The sequence below is a fragment of the Penicillium verhagenii genome, assembly GCF_028828195.1.
Source record: "Penicillium verhagenii strain IBT 33310 chromosome Unknown utg000008l_segment0_segment0, whole genome shotgun sequence".
NCBI classification, from domain to species: domain Eukaryota; kingdom Fungi; phylum Ascomycota; class Eurotiomycetes; order Eurotiales; family Aspergillaceae; genus Penicillium; species Penicillium verhagenii.
The window spans coordinates 1106886-1124127 of NW_026643172.1; the positions used below are offsets into that span (position 1 = coordinate 1106886).

Here is a 17242-nt window from a genome sequence, read left to right on the forward strand (position 1 = left end):
GGAAGTATGTACCACCGCAACCACTATCTCACGTGCAGACACCCCAACATTTGAACATTGAGGTGTGTACTAGTATGTATGCAATTAGAAGAGCATCAAGTTCCTTCTACCTACATAACATAGTACCAGTAGCTGTGGTTCCTTATTCCAAAGTGGGTATCTGTGGACACAGTTCATACTAGTGAAGGTTCCCGAGGTCCAAAGTCGGATAACCCGATCGGTGGGGTGACTGGCCTCATCCCATGGTTTAGTGAGGAGTTGTTGGTGGTGGCTGTTGGTGGCTGTTGGTGGGGCAACCTTGAAGCGTTCAGGAGTTCAGCACAATGTATACTAGTAGAGTGCATTTCACTTGAGACCCAAACCCAGTTCCAAATTCAGTGTTCTGTAGATGTTGTTATTCCATCTGAGGGTAAGGAGAATACTCGTGCCGCTCTTGAAATGCTGAAGGTAAACTAGGGTACCTGATCATTTCAAGCCCCGAAAGCGTATCCGAATTGGTTGAAGTAGGTATAGTGAGTTCTTGAATGATGCCTGTGGTAAGGTTGAAGAACAACGGACTTGGGATGAGTGAGCATTGAAGTACTTGTCGGAGAATTATGTCCCATAGCAAGACGAAGATATCCAACGAGTTTGGAAGGTTGTAAGAATATCTCTTAGATGTTGAAATTGATATGTCTGAAGTCTACCGTCGGGTTAACCCCCATAGCGAGTTATGACCTTACCACAAGATCAGATGTAACTGTCCAAGTCAATATCGTTATAACCAGGAATCTAGTGCAGCATGTGTGAGTAAATGATATCTGGTATTTGATAGCTTATCTCATTAACTGAACGATATGGTGCATGTCTTGGGGTGGAATTGGGGTAAGCGGCCGTAAGCCCCTCCAACCTCCCCCACAGCCGCTCCGCAATCGCATTTTCCGGGTAAATTGTACCGCGCCCAGGGATGAATTGTGCTCCGATCTTTACGCCTTTGGTCCTGCCCCGATTTTTGGTCATGAAAACTCCTCAACAATTCTACCAACTCCCTACCACCTCATCAACAGATATTGCACATATTTTGTTACCCCTGCGAGTAGTGATCCTGCCAATTGTCGATATAAGTCACGCGATTACCGCCCCACGTCCCGATGCCGCTCCCATCTCTCCCTCTTTTCTTGGCAGCGCAACATCATGCGCAGACCGACGCTGACAAAGTCGCGGTCATTGATGCCACCAAGAAGCAGTCATTCACTTTCACACAGCTTCTTGAGGATGCTGCGGGACTTCGTAAACAGATCCTAGAACTACTGGGGCTTACGACCACGGGTGATTTAGAGGAGCGTCGCATTGCGTTCCTTATCCCAAATGGCTACGATTACGTTGCCACTCAATGGGCTATCTGGGCTGCGGGTGGAGTGGCTGTTCCTCTCTGTAAGTCACTGCTACTTCATTGTGCGTGCGCGCAAAGTTCTAGGAAGCTAACAGTTGCCACCTATCAGGTACAAGCCACCCGGTGAAAGAACTTCTATACACAATAGGTGACTCGGACCCGTCGTTGATCCTCATCCACCCCGCGTTCGAGAAATTTGGTCCAGCACTACGTGAACAATGCACTACAGACATCCCGTTCCTGGGACTCGATCCCTTCACTCGCAACGACTCGCCCTCCTTGCCCTCCTTTATCCCCGCATTCCCACTAAACCGCCGCGCGCTTATGATTTATACCTCTGGAACAACAGGCAACCCCAAGGGAGGTGTGAGCACACATGAGATCATCGAATTCCAGGCAAGCTGTCTCGCCAAAGCCTGGAAGTACAGCTCTTCTGATCATCTTATTCATGTGCTCCCTCTCCACCACATCCACGGTATCATCAATGGATTGACGGCCTGTCTTCTGAGTGGCACAACGGTGGAAATGCACCCTAAGTTTGATCCTAAGGTTATCTGGGAGCGCTGGCAGGACCGAGGCTCCTCTACCATGTTCATGGCTGTACCGACCATCTACTCTCGCCTAAATGATTATTTTGACACCCACATCCGTGGAACAGACCATGAAGGAGCAGCACGGGAGGGTGCAAAGGCGTTGCGTCTGGTGATTAGCGGATCAGCTGCGCTCCCAACTCCTGTCAAAACCAAATTTGCCGAAATCACAGGCCAGATTTTGCTCGAGCGTTTTGGCATGACCGAGATCGGCATGGCGATTAGCTGTGGATTGGAATTGGACCAGCGTGTTGACGGGAGTGTGGGATGGCCGCTGCCTGGAGTCCAGGTCCGCTTAACCGAGAAAGAAACCGGACGCATTGTCGAGGATATCGACCAGGATGGAATGATTGAAATCAAGGGTGGCAACGTCTTCCTCGAGTACTGGCGCAAACCAGAGGCAACAGCTTCCGAATTCACGGCCGATGGCTGGTTCAAGACGGGTGATGTGGCTAAGCGGGATTCTACTGGGGCGTACTTTATTCAAGGTCGTGCCTCTGTTGACCTGATTAAGTCTGGTGGATACAAGATCTCCGCACTAGAAGTGGAACGGAAGATGCTTGCACTAGAATCGATCCAGGAAGTAGCGGTTGTGGGATTGAAAAATGAAGAATGGGGTCAGCAGGTGGCCGCGGTTGTCAAGTTTCGTGAAGGGGTATGTTATTGTGCCTATGACCACCCTGTTTGTGTTGAATATCACTAATTGGCTATGTTTCAGGCTACCCCGTTGGAGCTTCCTGCTCTCCGCGCTATTTTGAAAACCGAGATGGCACCTTACAAGGTACCCACCGTCTTAAAGGTTGTGGATGGCATTGAGCGCAATGCCATGGGTAAGGTCAACAAGAAGACCATCATTCAGAAGTATTGGCCTGATAAGGCATAGATGGGATTTCAAGAGTAAATGACTGTGCTTAGCGAACTTACACATAGAAGAATTGATTGGATATATAAGAAATAAACTGGAATAGTTAGATACTACTACTTATTACATACTAAGAAGCAACCCTCGAACATTTAAAGTAGTTGGAATATTTACATATGACGTCATATAGTCCGCTCCCCACAGTCCTTGTGATATCACGTGTTGCTTACCTCATCACTTTAGCTCCCCGCTGAGTTTTCTTCCCGCGAAATTCGTTTCTGTTTTTCCTTTCTTCAACATATTCACGGTCTCCATCATACCCTTGTGCACGGAACCTCATTCCATTCACAAATTTTAGCATGAGACCCAGACCAATTGAGGCTCGTTCTAATCCTGGCCCCTGCCGTTGGATCGGTTTACCGTTCCACCCCGAGGAGTTCAGGTTCGCTTTTGAGCACACAACTCTCAGCACCAGACTTGATTTTGTCAAATCTTGATGCTGAGCCTCTCTAATGAGGATTATGTATCTTGGATGCTTTATGGAAGTTGATTGTTGGGTCCACTGTGGCCCTGGAGCAAATTGCACTATGGCCATCACTGGCACTCGACAAGCTGCAGCCATGTCTCTGCAGAATATGATGTTGTTCTGCGTAGACATGTAGCCTGCTGTCTTGAAGAGTTATCGCATACCTCCCTTCAACCTTGCTAACTAACAGGACGCGGATCGCATCGATTCCCATTACGTATTTACCCCTTCGGCACTTTCGAAGTCTCGTTCTGTCTATTGCCCAATGATATTCGAGGTCAAATTTGTGCCAACAGTAAGCTCCTCCAGTTTGACAAAGATCTTTCTGGAGCTCCTTCGTGTTGCGTCCGCTCCCTCCATGGGGCTGGATGTGTCTAAAGTGGGAGATACATACCTTGGAATCTAGTCTTAGATAGTGAAGCATTACTGCTCAATGAACATATTATTCATGGATCCAAGTTGAAACTCTTTGCTTTATGTATTCGATTATTGTTGGCGTAGTCGTTCGTACTGTACCTCCAGCTCCGAGTCCGTCAACTCAAGTCTGGAAAACCCACCGGGGATCCTTGTCACCCAGGAACTCGCCCTCTGCATCCGCAATATCTTCCCCAAACGGCTTCAACCTCCTCGCCTCCCTTTCCCTAAGCTTCTTAGCATTCTCTCGTCGCAATACGACCCACAAAATCCCAACAACAAATATATTAGCAACTAGGTATCCCAGCGCAAAGCCGTGTCCAAGGAAGTATCGCGGGCTTGTCTCAGTCCGGTACAACTGCGTCCCAATCACAGCACCGATATTCCCAACACTAATCTGCAGCGCATTCGCAATACACCGCTTCGTCTGCCCGGACACATTATTCGCAGGCCAAGACAACACGATCGCGACGGACGGGTAGATACCCGCGGCAGCAAAGATGGTCCCCACGTACGACACGCCGGCTCTATGGTCGGAGAGCAGCAAGATGTACCCGATGCATGCGAGTGCCGACGTGCCCATGATAAAGGGTGCCCTGACGCGCAACTTTTCTGACGCGACGGCTACACTGATCGTGCAGATGAAAGCTACGGCGTATGGGGGAACGGACAGTAGCTGTGCCTCGGCAGATGAGAATCCAAGCTCTTTGATGATGGTTGGCTACAGGTATCATGTTAGTGTTGACGCGGGATGTCACATTTTAGGGAGACCACTCACCAGAAAAAGTGATAGTGTGTATAGTGGCAATGACATTGTATGAAATCCGAGGCAGTATAACCAGACCTTCGGATCCTTGAATGCGTCCAGCACTGCGGACCAGGTGAAACTCTCATCCCGCGTGGCATCGTTGTCGTTCTTCAAGCGGAATTGAATAAATTCGCGCTCCTCCGGTGACAGGAATTCGGCCGTTGATGGATAGTTGTATACCCAGAAGTAGGCTACCACAGACGCGATTACGGTCACAAGTCCTTCCTAGATGTTCAAAATATGTTAGTCCAGGTGGCAACGCGTCAACATTCGAAACTTGCGACGATTTACCAGAATGAAAATCCATCGCCATCCGCTATAACCTCCCACACCATCCATGTGCGCGATTCCCTGTCGATGAAGTTAGCTCTCGTCTCTAGTGAAAATGGCATTGAGAGAACCTACCCAAGCAAGAATGCCACCAAAGGCACCCGCAAGACTTGCAGCACTGAAAAACAGACTAACTCGATAGTGCTGCTCATTCCGTTTGTACCACATCGAGATGTAGTAGACCACGCCCGGGAACAGTCCACTCTCAGCGACGCCTAGGAAAAATCGCGAGGCAAGATAACCGCGGTAATTTTGGACAACGCCTAGCAAAGTTGCGATGATTCCCCAGACCAGAGTGAGAGTTGGAAGCCATGTTCGTGGTGAGGCTTTTTTGAGAACGATGTTGCATGGGATCTCGAACAGGACGTAGCCGATGAAATACAAGGTTAGACCCGTGAGGTATTGATCTCCGGCTGCATAAACATTGGTCGTGTTAATTCCCGGTCGGTTCTCTCGCCCCCTGAGGAAATATTAAGGTTGAACCCACTCATTTTTATGTCCGTGGTCATTCCTTCCAGCTTGGCGTTCCCGACTGGACGAGACAATCAGTATGAGGTATAGCATGAGGGAATGCTGAGATACGAACCATTGCTTCGATCCAAAAAGGATAACAGGTATAGCAACGTTAAAGGCGGCAGCAAACGATAGTCCAACTTGCGCAGTAGAGACTTCTCGTTTATACCGACAGCCTCTGCAACGCTACTGGACGAAGGGGATACCGTAGTAAAGTCCCTTGCCTCGGGGCCGGTACTTGTGCCGACTTCCTTTTTCTCGTCGGTGGAAGCCATGACTATAGAGAAGACTGAAAGACGCTTGATGTGAAATCCAGGTCCAGAGGAGTGGACTTTGTTATTTTCAATACCATTTTCAGGTGTTTGCGAAATCTCCGAGAGCACATCATCAACAGTTCGCTTCACGCGATAGACAACACGGAGGTACAGTGATGTTACATCATATAAATTCCCGGCCGAGAAAGTCGAATTTCCAAACAGCCAATGAGGATTGGCTGGAATGCGAGAATGGGTTAATTGTGGCACAGAGCTAACAAGTTAAAATGAGGTATATGCGATGAGCAATCCTAGGGTTGTGATGACGAGCTCGGGTGGAGACCAAAGTTTATCTCAACTATTGCCGTGTGGGAAATCGACTTGACATCTGGATGTTTACAGATTGAATTTGTAGGCCAAGATCTAACTGTATTTCATATGGTAGATCTTTTATTCATTCAGGCGAGGAAAATGAAGGCCCAAAACATGATGCCAGAGAGTGATGGCCGTGAAGGTTTTCTTGCAATCGCAATTGTCCCATCCACAACCCACACTAGTCATAATATGAGCCTGCATCACATGTTCCCCCAGGGCTTTTTTGGAAGGAAGATCCTGATGGCAGTTAAGCCATTTGCATTTGAGTCCATGTTCTTCCACGGCCGGTTGACGGATGGTCTTTGGCTTATCTTTGGGTTCAAAGTACTTCGAGCGGCGTGGGAAATGTTCTGAGGTTACTTCCTCTGGTGATTTTGAAAGCCCAACCTGTATCTGAGGAGTATGATGAAAAGACGAGAGCGGAGGAGATTGAGCGCTCGGCTTCGTCGCCTTGGAAGCCAATTGTCTGTTTGTTGGCATTGCTGCCATTTTCTGATTTTTTCGAATGCTTGGATTTGATTTTTCAACCGGACAAGGAGTGGCTGGGTATGAGGAATGAGAATCGTTGTCTTCAAATAACATGATGTCAGGCAAAACATGCGTCTCGATATTGACCTTCTGCTCCATGGAACTACTCAAGCGAGGAGGGGTAGAGTTGGCCGTCACACTAGACGTTGGTGTCTCGGGGTCGATCATATCCCAACGTAATGATTCAAGATCTGAAGAGTATTTTACCGCTGGGATGTTGCGGCGCAGGCCAATCAGATGATGATTAAGACAATTCTCGGTGGGATGTTGATTTGCAACAATCAAAACATCCCTCGCGATTGTGTTAGGATCATAGGAGTCTTTGATGACTGCAAGTTTTGGATCTAAAGGTTGAACAAGGTCATCTCGGAGGGAGGGCTGCTCACCCAAGGAAGACACTTCTTTATAACCCCATGTATCCATCATGACTTTTGTTCTCTTCGTTTCATAGTGGGGAGCTTGAAGGCAAAGACCTGCAGAGCTGCGAGTTGTCTTTGTGTCGGTTGCATTTTCCCAGGTCTGCTGGTCGGGCTTTGCATGTCTATGCGTCCAACGTGGGAAGATGGAAGTGATACGATCATGTCCCGCAAATGGTAATGAAGGTGCCTGAGGAATGTTTCGTTCTGCATATTCACTTCCTCCAAATGGTAGTGAGGATACCCGAGAAGCCAAAGGAATGTTCTGCATGTGATTGGTATGCTCGAGGGTTGAAGATGTTGCTTGAAAGTTTTGATGAGAGCCATCCTTGGAGAGCCAGCGAGGACCTAATGGGCTCCATGGGTAAACCATGACTAGAGTTGAAAGGTGTTGGGTGAGTCGAAGGAGTGAAACTGGAAGGTGCGGGCCCAGGTGCGAAAGGTGGATATGGAGAGAGCACTCGAGGAATAAAGTTAGCCTTCTAAGGTTGGAACCTGTAAAATATTGATGTATCGAAGAGCTTCAAACCTTGCTGGAAGAGTGGATTAAGAAGAAAAAACATCGGAATTTGAAAGCCTGAAAGCAAATTACAGTGCACAAAGCCTTGAAAAATGCGAGAGATTCTCTACGCACCGAAGATAGCCGCTTCTACCTGAATAAACTCTTCATCGATCAGATCAGTGCTTTGAATTCAGCTGAGAGCTCTGTCCCTGGAGATTGGGCTTCTTGCACTATGGGTAGCAATTACGCTGCGAAATTCAACCACTAGACCGAGGAACGAGTGAAAGGAGTACACATGTGCATAGTACTATTCCTCACTTGGGCATACTATTTTACTAAGACTGCAGTGACTCCAAAGCTTCCATCTTGGATGCCTAGATATACGACATAAACGTGATTTACAAGAAGCCGACTCGTCGGAATTCAATTCCAAATGCCCTCCATGGGTGACGTACTCTGGATTTTGTGGAATTTTGGACCTACAACCTTCTAAGGGCCGATTCAACTGAGGTCATATTCAAATTCTAGCGACCCAAATTAAACCGTCCACTGTATCGGAATCTGCTCAGAAACAAACGTCTATATTGATATTTGGGCGATATTCATGTATTTTATATGAGAAAGAAGCAATATTCAGCTCAAATGTTGGTTTAAATCAGCTGTCTTCGGAACGCCTTCGAAACGCCATGGGAATGTGAGTCAAATCTTTTTAGTTAAAATCCCAGTTAATCATCCATTTGCCCTCAGTTGTAGGACACAGAATTGGCCCAAAGAATATCTTTGCCACCTCGCGATGGCCCTCATCCGGCCACAGTGTCTCCCGCCAAATATCGTTGCACAGGGTCCGGATCACCAGAGCCGCACTGGGAAACTCTGCGTCCAGCCTTCTTCCGGTCGGAAGCCAATGTCTGCGCAAAGGGACACTTTTCACGAATACTCGGTCCATACCAGTAAAAAACGTAGATGGGAATCGTGAATATAATGGCCAAGAATCCGAGAAGGGTACTTGGCCATTCGAGTTTATGTTTGTGACCCATATTCGAATACACTAATTGTTGTTAGAAATATTCCTGGGGTGAAATGGGTCAAAGCCATGCGCTTACTTGGTACAGAGTACATTGCAGCCACTCCAGCGAGGAAGTCTCGAGCGAAACCATTTCCTCCAGTTGCTGAAGCAGAATATGGGCCATATGCTGCTATCATGTAGTCGACAGTAGCCATGTAAATTGAAAACTGAAATAGTTGTTAGCTTGAAAAATCACAAGTTCGATATACGAGGCAATGCAACTGACATTGGCTATTGCAATCAGACATGAAAATATCATGGGTGCAATCCAATGCACATGCGGTGGTCCAAGACTAGTCCATGCAAACCCGAAGAGTCCGATTGATAAAAGCGGGGCGACTTTCGCCTTGTCAGTGAAACGGCATGACAGAAATGGTTGACCAGTGTAATATCTTACCCCATAGTAACCAGTATAGACGAGCTTCTGGCTGTAAACCATCGGGGTCTTTTGCACGAATATTATTGTGGTGGAAAATCCAAGGCAAGAACGAGAAATAAGCGATGAAATATCCGACAAGAATCCTGATTTAATAGTAAGCAATGATCTCAATCGCTGTTCTGGAATACTCACGGAATAAAAGCCAGGCCTACCTGGCTTGTACTGAATCCCCATTGCTTGTATACTGGAGAATAAGACTGCAAGAAGATGAAGATCAAAGCATCACTGAAACCGCTGAACAGTGACAGACATAAGACAATTGGTTCACGGATGAACATGATAAAAGGTCTAGCCCAAATCATCAGAATATACCGAATAGACAGGCGGCTCTTCTTTAGCTCGTCACCGCTGTAGACCATATCACCTTCGGCGCGTCTCCTCTTCGCTTCTCTGGTAATGAGAATGCTGCACCTCGTTTCCGGAACGAATAAATGCAGGATTTGCACGAATCCCCCCAGAATGAGCTGAAGCCAAAAGTTCCAGTGCCAATCAAGGTACGTCGCAACAAAGCCACCCACGATGGGCGCAATCACTGACCCTGTCACTGATGACAACACCACGTAGGCGACGGCCCATTGCTGATCCTCAGCTTCCCACATATCGGCGACCATACCTAGCGTCACTGACCCACCCGCCGAGGAAAGGCCACCCAGCAGGCGACAGACAACAATGGTACCAAAATTTGGTGCCAGGGCACATGGGATTTGCCAAATATTCACCAAGAACAAACTCATTTGCATGATGGGCCATCGACCGAATTCTTCACTGAAAGGAGCCCAGAACTCGCATCCAAAGGCATAAGCGATGAGGAAGTCCATTTGACCGACACGTGCAGCTTGTTCCGACACATTAAAATGCTTTGCGTAGAGGCTGATACTGCTGGCGTAGAAACTTGCATTCCAATTCATGGATAACTGCACGGCGAAGATGACTGAGATGATACTCCATTTCTTATACCAAGGAAACGAATATCCCAGCTTATCGTAACACTGCCATTCCTTCAACTCGCCTTCTTTTTCAGGGTGACCGTTCGAATATCCGTTGCTGTCTCCGTTCACTCTTCCCTCGAAATGGCTCCGGTGAGGAGTTCCGCCCGGGGAGCGAACTCGTCTGTCTTGTTGATCTTGCTTTTCCACATCCCCATCTCCAGCGGTAGATGAAGATGCATAAGACATTGCTAGGGCACCTTGGATCGGATGAACGTAGTTTTTTGGCACTCGAAGATATGACTCGTTGGCGGGGGTGTCATTCTCCCCAGAGGATGGCGGTTGAATGATCCGCAAGAAAAGGGGAATGGGACGTGTTTAAGTACCCTGACCATGGGCTGGCTTCTTTGACTCCGATATCTCGGGGATATGGTGGTAGCTAGTCGGCCACTGCTAGTACTAAGTACGACTGTAGGACTCAGGGGAAAGCTCCGATTGGCTCGAATGAGGTATACCAGTGGGTCAAATAAGCTTTACCAGATTATCTCGCGTGTCGCCTGGTGTGGAGCAAACATCCGGGGAGAATGACCCGATACATCGTCACGGATTCCCTCTCCGCAATATGGGGATGCGGGATTCACAGGCCGCAATTGTACCCCGGAGGTTTGCAGGCCAAAAGTTCATCGAGTGCTATCCCTCTCAAGACCGGGTCTGAGTTTCCGATCTAAGGTATTCTGGAGGCGTTCCATCCACACTTCCCCAGGAAAGCTATCCCCCGGGTTTCGGTTTCTACGGCGTTTTTATAAGCCGAGGGTTGATTCCTATTTGTTCGCTGTGTGGCCACTGAATATTGTAAGAAGAGAGGGTATGAAGACTTCTGCTGAGAGGTACCTGCTTGTGGATTTGGCAACAGTTGAAGGAGAAAGTTGTCATAGAAAATAAGCCAGAGTTCCAGGTCAGCTATGCTCAGCCCTGGAGGTGGCAAGTAAGTATAGTACTAGTATGTGCTGCGGGAGGTAGTATCAGCGGTTTCAATGTTTGTAATTCACTCAAATGCAGCCGCATACCTAGTCCATGCAGCTAAAGCGATCGACGCCAGGTCACCCTCGGGAGTAAGGATGTCACTCTCCGGTGAACTACTCGAAGGGAATCAAAAATTGTGGACATTGCCAGCTGGACAGAATCATCAAAATGTCTCGACGATACCCTAGGTCGGAAGAGTAAGGGAAAATTAATCTCCAAGCTTCTGTTTCATAGAAGGAATGGCAGCTTTGATGACCATGTTGCGTACCCGCATGCAATAGTCCAGTTATCTTGACATTGAAACAAACCCAGAAGTATCTCGATCATCCATGCTGTAGTCCGCACAGATTACACCATCTCCAACAGTGATACCAATTCGAAATGGCAACAGTCACAATAAATTCTAGCGGTGAAGCCTCGTATGGCACCATCCAGCGCCCAAATTCGTTAAACATGGATTAAAACAAACTCGCCAAACCGATCAAGCTCTGACTGAAACGATGTGGATCAAGGAAGTGTGTCGATCTCTCCGGGGGAAGAAGGTTGATTGGGGAATTTGAGGGGTGACTCGTGAGCCTGCAGCCGACAGCCGACAGCGCAACCCGGTGGGGAGATCACGCCATGTAGTAGCCCGGTTTTAAAGTCATAGCTTCGGTGCAATTGATCCGGCGGAGGGGGCTTCTATGGAGCCGGTCAGGGGCCGAGTCGGATTTTTTGCAAGCTACAAAATTCACTAGCGACATTTGGGATAATAATGTACCGTTTGTGCGATCGTGATCGTCCGGGGCTTGAACTTTGAAGCTTGCCCCGCATTTCGTTTGGGCCGCCGGTTTGAGAATAGTGTACGAATTACAGAATCTACTATGATCCATGGGTGGTGTATCCAGATGTCCATTGCTTATGTAGGCGAATTTCAAATAGCGTAAATGCATAATTATGAGGGCTATAACCTGTTTGTACAGTAATTCGTCCATATCACGAATTGATGTGACATGTAACACATGTATTCGAATGTTCAGTGTCCACATGCATGTATCGAATGTTCAACGATCCCCAAAAACTAATGTATAGGCTGTACAACCTTGGAAGAAAGAGAGCGCTGTTGATCTCCATAACTCCGCCCAGAATATCTTAAACACCGGTGTAAATCATAAATCGGTAAAGGAAAAAATTCCGTGTATGCCTCAAATAGACTCGATCCATTCGGTCCAAGCCACTTGGTCGGAATGTGCAAGACATTTAATCATATCAGGAGGAGCCGGTTGCCACTGGACCGTCTCCCCTTCATCCAATGCTGACCTTGAGGAATCGACATGATCATGCACGTAGCCTCGAGTATGCTTCATCTCGGTAGCTTCGTTGTCAGAATAAGCCACATTCACAGATGGAACGGCAAGGATCTTCCCAAGACCTTGACTGAATAGATCCTTGGCCAGTAACACAGTCTCACTCATGTAGCAGTCCGCCTCGGTTTGCTCTGCAGGCCTGAACCTAATGACGTCTTCTGCAAATGACACAGCGTTCAATGTCGCCATACCGCCCCAGCATGAGTATACCTGCAAGGGCTGGAAATCATCGAATCGCAGCTTGTTGGGTTGGTCATCAAAGAACATTTCATTACTTCCAAGTAAAGAACCATCTGGCTGGATCTCAAAGAATGTGTTCCCGGCTAGCGACCGAGATTCCCAGACATCGAAAAAGACGGTTCCGTTGAAGGCCCAGTCAAAAGCACAGGTCATCTGCGCCCCTTGATTAATATGTTGGAACACTAGTTCCAGGATATCTTCTGGACATAACACGATGTTATCCAGAAAAATGACCACCGCCTCGGGTGAGTACATGCTTGAAAGTGCTTGCACAGGCTCCTCCCCTGTTGCTTTGAGCGGCTCGAGTGCTTGATTGCGGAGATCTGCAAGGGTTGCCTGGCTCGCATCATCTCTACGCGATAATGAATGGCGACTGGAGGCGAGGAAGTATGGCACATCCATACTATCCAGCCACGGTTTCAAAGCTTCAAGGATTTCCCACGTTCCATCCTGGGACTCATTATCAACGATGGAGACGGCGCAGTGTTTCGCTCCTAGGTATTTCACCGCCTCAAAAATGCTGCTCATCAATTGCGGAAGAGCATCAACCGCCTCATGCAAATTCAACGCGAAAAAGTATCGCACTAGGCGATTTTCCTCTTCATCCCGCAACTTTTGATATCTAGCCCCAATCTCAGCGGGACAGGAAACACGATCGAATGGCCATTTATCTCCGAAATCAAGGATCGAATGAACATATTTATCGACTTCTTCGTGCAGCATGTGATTCGTCGGGGGTGCCACAGTTGGATCTGTTGGCCTTTGGGACTTAGACCACTGAGGCCATGTGCTCTTGTTATTCCATGCAGGGTCGAATTCTTGGAGACTGGCACTCGATCCGCTGAAAGATGTCGGGGATGGCGATTCTAGGGATTCGCTCGGGGTATTCTGTGTCGATGGTGCATGTTGGGCCGAATCCGGAATATTGACTTCGGGAGTAACAGAATCGTATTCTGGGATCGACGGTAGCTTGCCATTGAAGATCGAGAGACCAAGGTCATCATTATAGCGATTATAGTACACAAACAGTCGTGATGAAAGGAACAACAAGCCCATCAAAATTGTAATTCCGCCCAGGAGGGCCTGGTAGAACCTAGGCCCCAGGACGGCCATCGCAGGTTCACAGTCGGTCCAATGAAGGGGTTGAGGGGGCGGGAGATGACGTTTCTTTGTTCCATATGAGTTTAGTCAGGATTCAACAAATGTGAGACAAGAACAAAGAATTGAACGCGCGACGACGAGATCGCTACCTCCAATGCATGTTTTCAAGGTTGGGATGAGGGTGACTGAGGTTACTGCATGAAGCAGGATTCTCGAAGATGACCTCAATCCGGACTCCTCGGTCGCGCATTCCCACTTTCAGGCCGAAAACGGCAATTGTCCGCGTGGCCAGCGGAGAACCCGAGCAACATACGATTTGATGAAAGGCACAGATGAAGATTCAACTCACTCGAAATGATATTCGATTCTTTTGTATTGCTGCAAAAGTAAAGGAGTTTCAGATTTGTCTATGGGAACCCCACATTGGGGTAAAATGGGCAGTTATCGCACAATATGGGAAGATCGGCGCCGAGCGGTGGCTATTTATGCTAAGCCAAGCTCTCATATCTGATCCATCGAAGCAAGGGAAAACAGAGAGTAGAAAACGACAAATGGCGCGAGATTTCGACTTTAAGAGTTCATTGAGAGAATTCAAGCGCATGATGACTTAACCGGGCAGGGGCCTCTATGGGGTATACGTATTCAAGACAAGGCGTCGTTGACAAAGACCGCGTCTTCGCGTCTTCCTGAGCAGATCCTGGTTCGACTTCTTATCTTTCGTAACGCACAGACCCGAACTGCACAAAAAGGGAATTAAATCCGAGTTTCCGGATGACTAAGGGATGCCAAGGTGACTAAGAACAACCAAGAACGACTAAGAACGACTTAGGAGCGAACTGTGGCTGGAAATATAAGCGTGGGGCTTGACTGGGCTTGACTGGGCTTGTCTTGGCTGGACTAGGCCTAATCAGGATTATTTAGGCTTAAAAGGAGGATCCACTTCTCCATTCTATTGAAGCCGATGGCCGATTGGCGATTGATAGCTGCCGAGCACGAAATGCGGCACCGTCATGGCGCATCATGTAATGCAGGCAGGGATCAGCTGAATCCTCGTTATAAGAGTCTCGTGCAGCTACCCCTCCTGGCAATCTCTTTTTCTCTCTCTTTTAACTGCGGAGCTGTTTGTTCACTGTGTTTACTCGGCTTTTCATTCGAAACTTCTCCATTAATTGTACCACGAACATAATTGACAATGGCGAAACGACCCAATTTCATGGTCATTGTCGCCGATGACTTGGGCTTCTCTGATGTGGGCTGCTTTGGTGGCGAGATTCGTACCCCTCACATTGATAAGATCGCAGAGGAGGGCTTGCGATTCACTGATTTCCATGCGGCGGCAGCATGCTCGTGAGTCTCGAAAAAGGAAAAAAAACAAATCCAAACTACAATCATTTTACTAAACCTCGTTCCTAAATCCAGTCCCACACGCGCCATGATTATGACCGGCACAGATCACCATATCGCAGGTCTGGGTAACTTGATCGAATGGACCAACATTTCCGGACAGAATGGACCCAAGGGCTCTGCAATGAGCACTGCCCCGCAGCGTGGTATGCCTGGGTACGAAGGGTACCTAAACGAGCGCGTGGTTGCCCTTCCCGAGGTTTTGCGGGATGCGGGGTACCACACCATGTTATCCGGCAAGTGGCATTTGGGCCTAACGCCCGAGCGTTCCCCTCACAAGCGTGGATTCGTTCGCTCATTCGCCCACCTCCCCGCCTGTTCCAACCATTACGCCTATGAGCCCCAACTGCGCGATAATGACGATATTCCTACTTTCATCGAGGCGAGCTACATCGCACTACACAGCGAGGACGGAGAGTATGTACGCAACCTGCCCGAAGACTGGTACTCGTCCGACGGCTATGGAGACAAGATGATCGATTATCTACGCGAGTGGAAGGAGTCTGGCGGCAGTGATGGACCGGATGGGAATGGTGATCGGCCGTTCTTTGGTTACCTGCCATTCACAGCGCCCCATTGGCCACTCCAGGCACCTCGCGAGTACATCGATCACTACCGTGGAGTCTACGACGAGGGTCCTGATGCTCTACGTTTGAAGCGCCTGCAACGCCTGAAGGAGCTTGGGATGGTCCGTGAAGATGTCGAGGCACACCCTGTCGTTGCAGATGAGATCAAGGACTGGGATGAATACACTGATGAAGAAAAGAAGAAGTCTTGTGTATCCATGGAGGTCTTCGCTGGAATGGTGGAGTGCATAGATGCGAATGTGGGCAAGGTCGTCGAGTACTTGCGCTCGATCGACGAGCTGGACAACACATTTGTTTGTTTCATGTCTGACAACGGCGCAGAGGGCGCCGCATACGAGGCTTACCCCATGGTGCAAAACGGCGTGATGCCCCACCTACAGAAGTACTATGACAACAGCCTCGACAATCTGGGTGCTGGTAACTCCTTTATCTGGTATGGTCCGCGCTGGGCGCAGGCTTCTACCGCCCCATCTCGTCTCTATAAAGCCTACACAACCGAAGGTGGAGTACGAGTTCCCTTCACTTGCCGCTTCCCCAAGAACATCAACCTCAAGCCCGGCGACGCAACAGCACCGCAGGGTGGTATCACCGACCAATTCTCTACCGTCATGGACTTAGCTCCTTCTATCTTGGACATGGCCGGTGTCAAGCACCCTGCGCCAACATATCAAGGTCGTGAAATCGTTTCTATGCGTGGCCGCAGCTGGCAACCCTGGGCCACCGGCCAAGACGAGCGCATCCACCCGAAGGACTTCATTCAAGGCTGGGAGACTTGTGGTCGTGCTGCACTTCGTTGCGCCGACTGGAAGATTGTCTTTATCCCCAAGCCCAAAGGTCCTGAGAAGTGGCAACTGTACAACCTCGTCGAGGACCCTGGTGAGATCCACGATTTGGCGGACCAGGAGCCAGAGAAGATGAAGAAGCTTCTTAAACTGTGGGACCAGTACGTCCTTGAGACGGGTGTTATTCCGTTGTGCCCTGATTTGGGCGCCTTCCTTGAGGCCACTGAGGCTCAGATGCCAGAGAATGCTTGGATGGAATTTGATTACTGGAAGAGTGGTGCTCGGGACACCCCTGAGAAATTTACGCGCGAACCTCCTCGTTTCCAACGGAGTGTTCAGCAGTGGTAGATTGATAGGAAAGGGGTGGATTTAAAAACAAAATAACTGTCATATGTTTACTATTATGAAGCAATGAAAATAGATTACAAACTTTCAATTTTCTATTGGATTTCTAGCTTTTGAATTGGAAACGTTGGAGACCTCTCAAGTGCTGGCTCAAAAATTCCAGTGCCCCTTGAGCCACATGCAGGCACTCAAGTGCTTGAGTGCGTGCATGCACATGTGTGTAGTGGACCTGACTACTACGTACTAGTATGTACATAGTATGCACATGTGGGGTAGTGCACATAGCAGCTCTGGAACATTGAATACCTGGATCGTGATTTCAACATTTGAATGTTTATTGTTGCACACCTGACCTACGATCCAAGTCTCACAGAACCTTGGAATATCCCACATACATACTTCAAGAATGAAGCTACTTTGAATAATTGATCCCGGTATCCGGACAGAAGCACTGGGTTTCGAAGCGTGTGGACCCTTGTATATATACAACCTC

General features: G+C 48.4%; 6 protein-coding genes across 6 annotated transcripts; 2 read left to right on the plus strand and 4 right to left on the minus strand.

Annotated features, from left to right (window-relative positions):
- Window positions 1-1130: 1130 nt before the first annotated feature.
- N7466_008385 (acyl-CoA synthetase) lies at window positions 1131-2845 on the plus strand (the record flags this gene model as incomplete). Its single annotated transcript, XM_057167774.1, has 3 exons — window positions 1131-1413; window positions 1482-2617; window positions 2681-2845. 3 exons carry the CDS (start codon window positions 1131-1133, stop codon window positions 2843-2845), a joined length of 1584 nt encoding a protein of 527 aa, XP_057018405.1.
- A 1043-nt stretch (window positions 2846-3888) lies between these two features.
- On the minus strand, window positions 3889-5690 carry N7466_008386 (allantoate permease family MFS transporter; the record flags this gene model as incomplete). The annotated part of the gene is made up of 6 exons (XM_057167775.1): window positions 3889-4485; window positions 4543-4797; window positions 4864-4923; window positions 4978-5315; window positions 5390-5434; window positions 5489-5690. 6 exons carry the CDS (start codon window positions 5688-5690, stop codon window positions 3889-3891), a joined length of 1497 nt encoding a protein of 498 aa, XP_057018406.1.
- Window positions 5691-6567: 877 nt separating this feature from the next.
- On the minus strand, window positions 6568-7361 carry N7466_008387 (uncharacterized protein; the record flags this gene model as incomplete). Its single annotated transcript, XM_057167776.1, has 2 exons — window positions 6568-6586; window positions 6625-7361. The coding sequence occupies 2 exons, from the start codon at window positions 7359-7361 to the stop codon at window positions 6568-6570; spliced, it is 756 nt and encodes a 251-aa protein (XP_057018407.1).
- Window positions 7362-8290: 929 nt separating this feature from the next.
- On the minus strand, window positions 8291-10170 carry N7466_008388 (putative MFS multidrug transporter; the record flags this gene model as incomplete). Its single annotated transcript, XM_057167777.1, has 5 exons — window positions 8291-8538; window positions 8594-8723; window positions 8783-8895; window positions 8954-9078; window positions 9128-10170. 5 exons carry the CDS (start codon window positions 10168-10170, stop codon window positions 8291-8293), a joined length of 1659 nt encoding a protein of 552 aa, XP_057018408.1.
- A 1958-nt stretch (window positions 10171-12128) lies between these two features.
- N7466_008389 (glycosyltransferase family 69 protein) lies at window positions 12129-13643 on the minus strand (the record flags this gene model as incomplete). Its single annotated transcript, XM_057167778.1, has 1 exon — window positions 12129-13643. The coding sequence occupies one exon, from the start codon at window positions 13641-13643 to the stop codon at window positions 12129-12131; it is 1515 nt and encodes a 504-aa protein (XP_057018409.1).
- A 1180-nt stretch (window positions 13644-14823) lies between these two features.
- Window positions 14824-16752, plus strand: N7466_008390 (arylsulfatase; the record flags this gene model as incomplete). The annotated part of the gene is made up of 2 exons (XM_057167779.1): window positions 14824-14978; window positions 15051-16752. 2 exons carry the CDS (start codon window positions 14824-14826, stop codon window positions 16750-16752), a joined length of 1857 nt encoding a protein of 618 aa, XP_057018410.1.
- Between the last annotated feature and the right edge of the window lie 490 nt (window positions 16753-17242).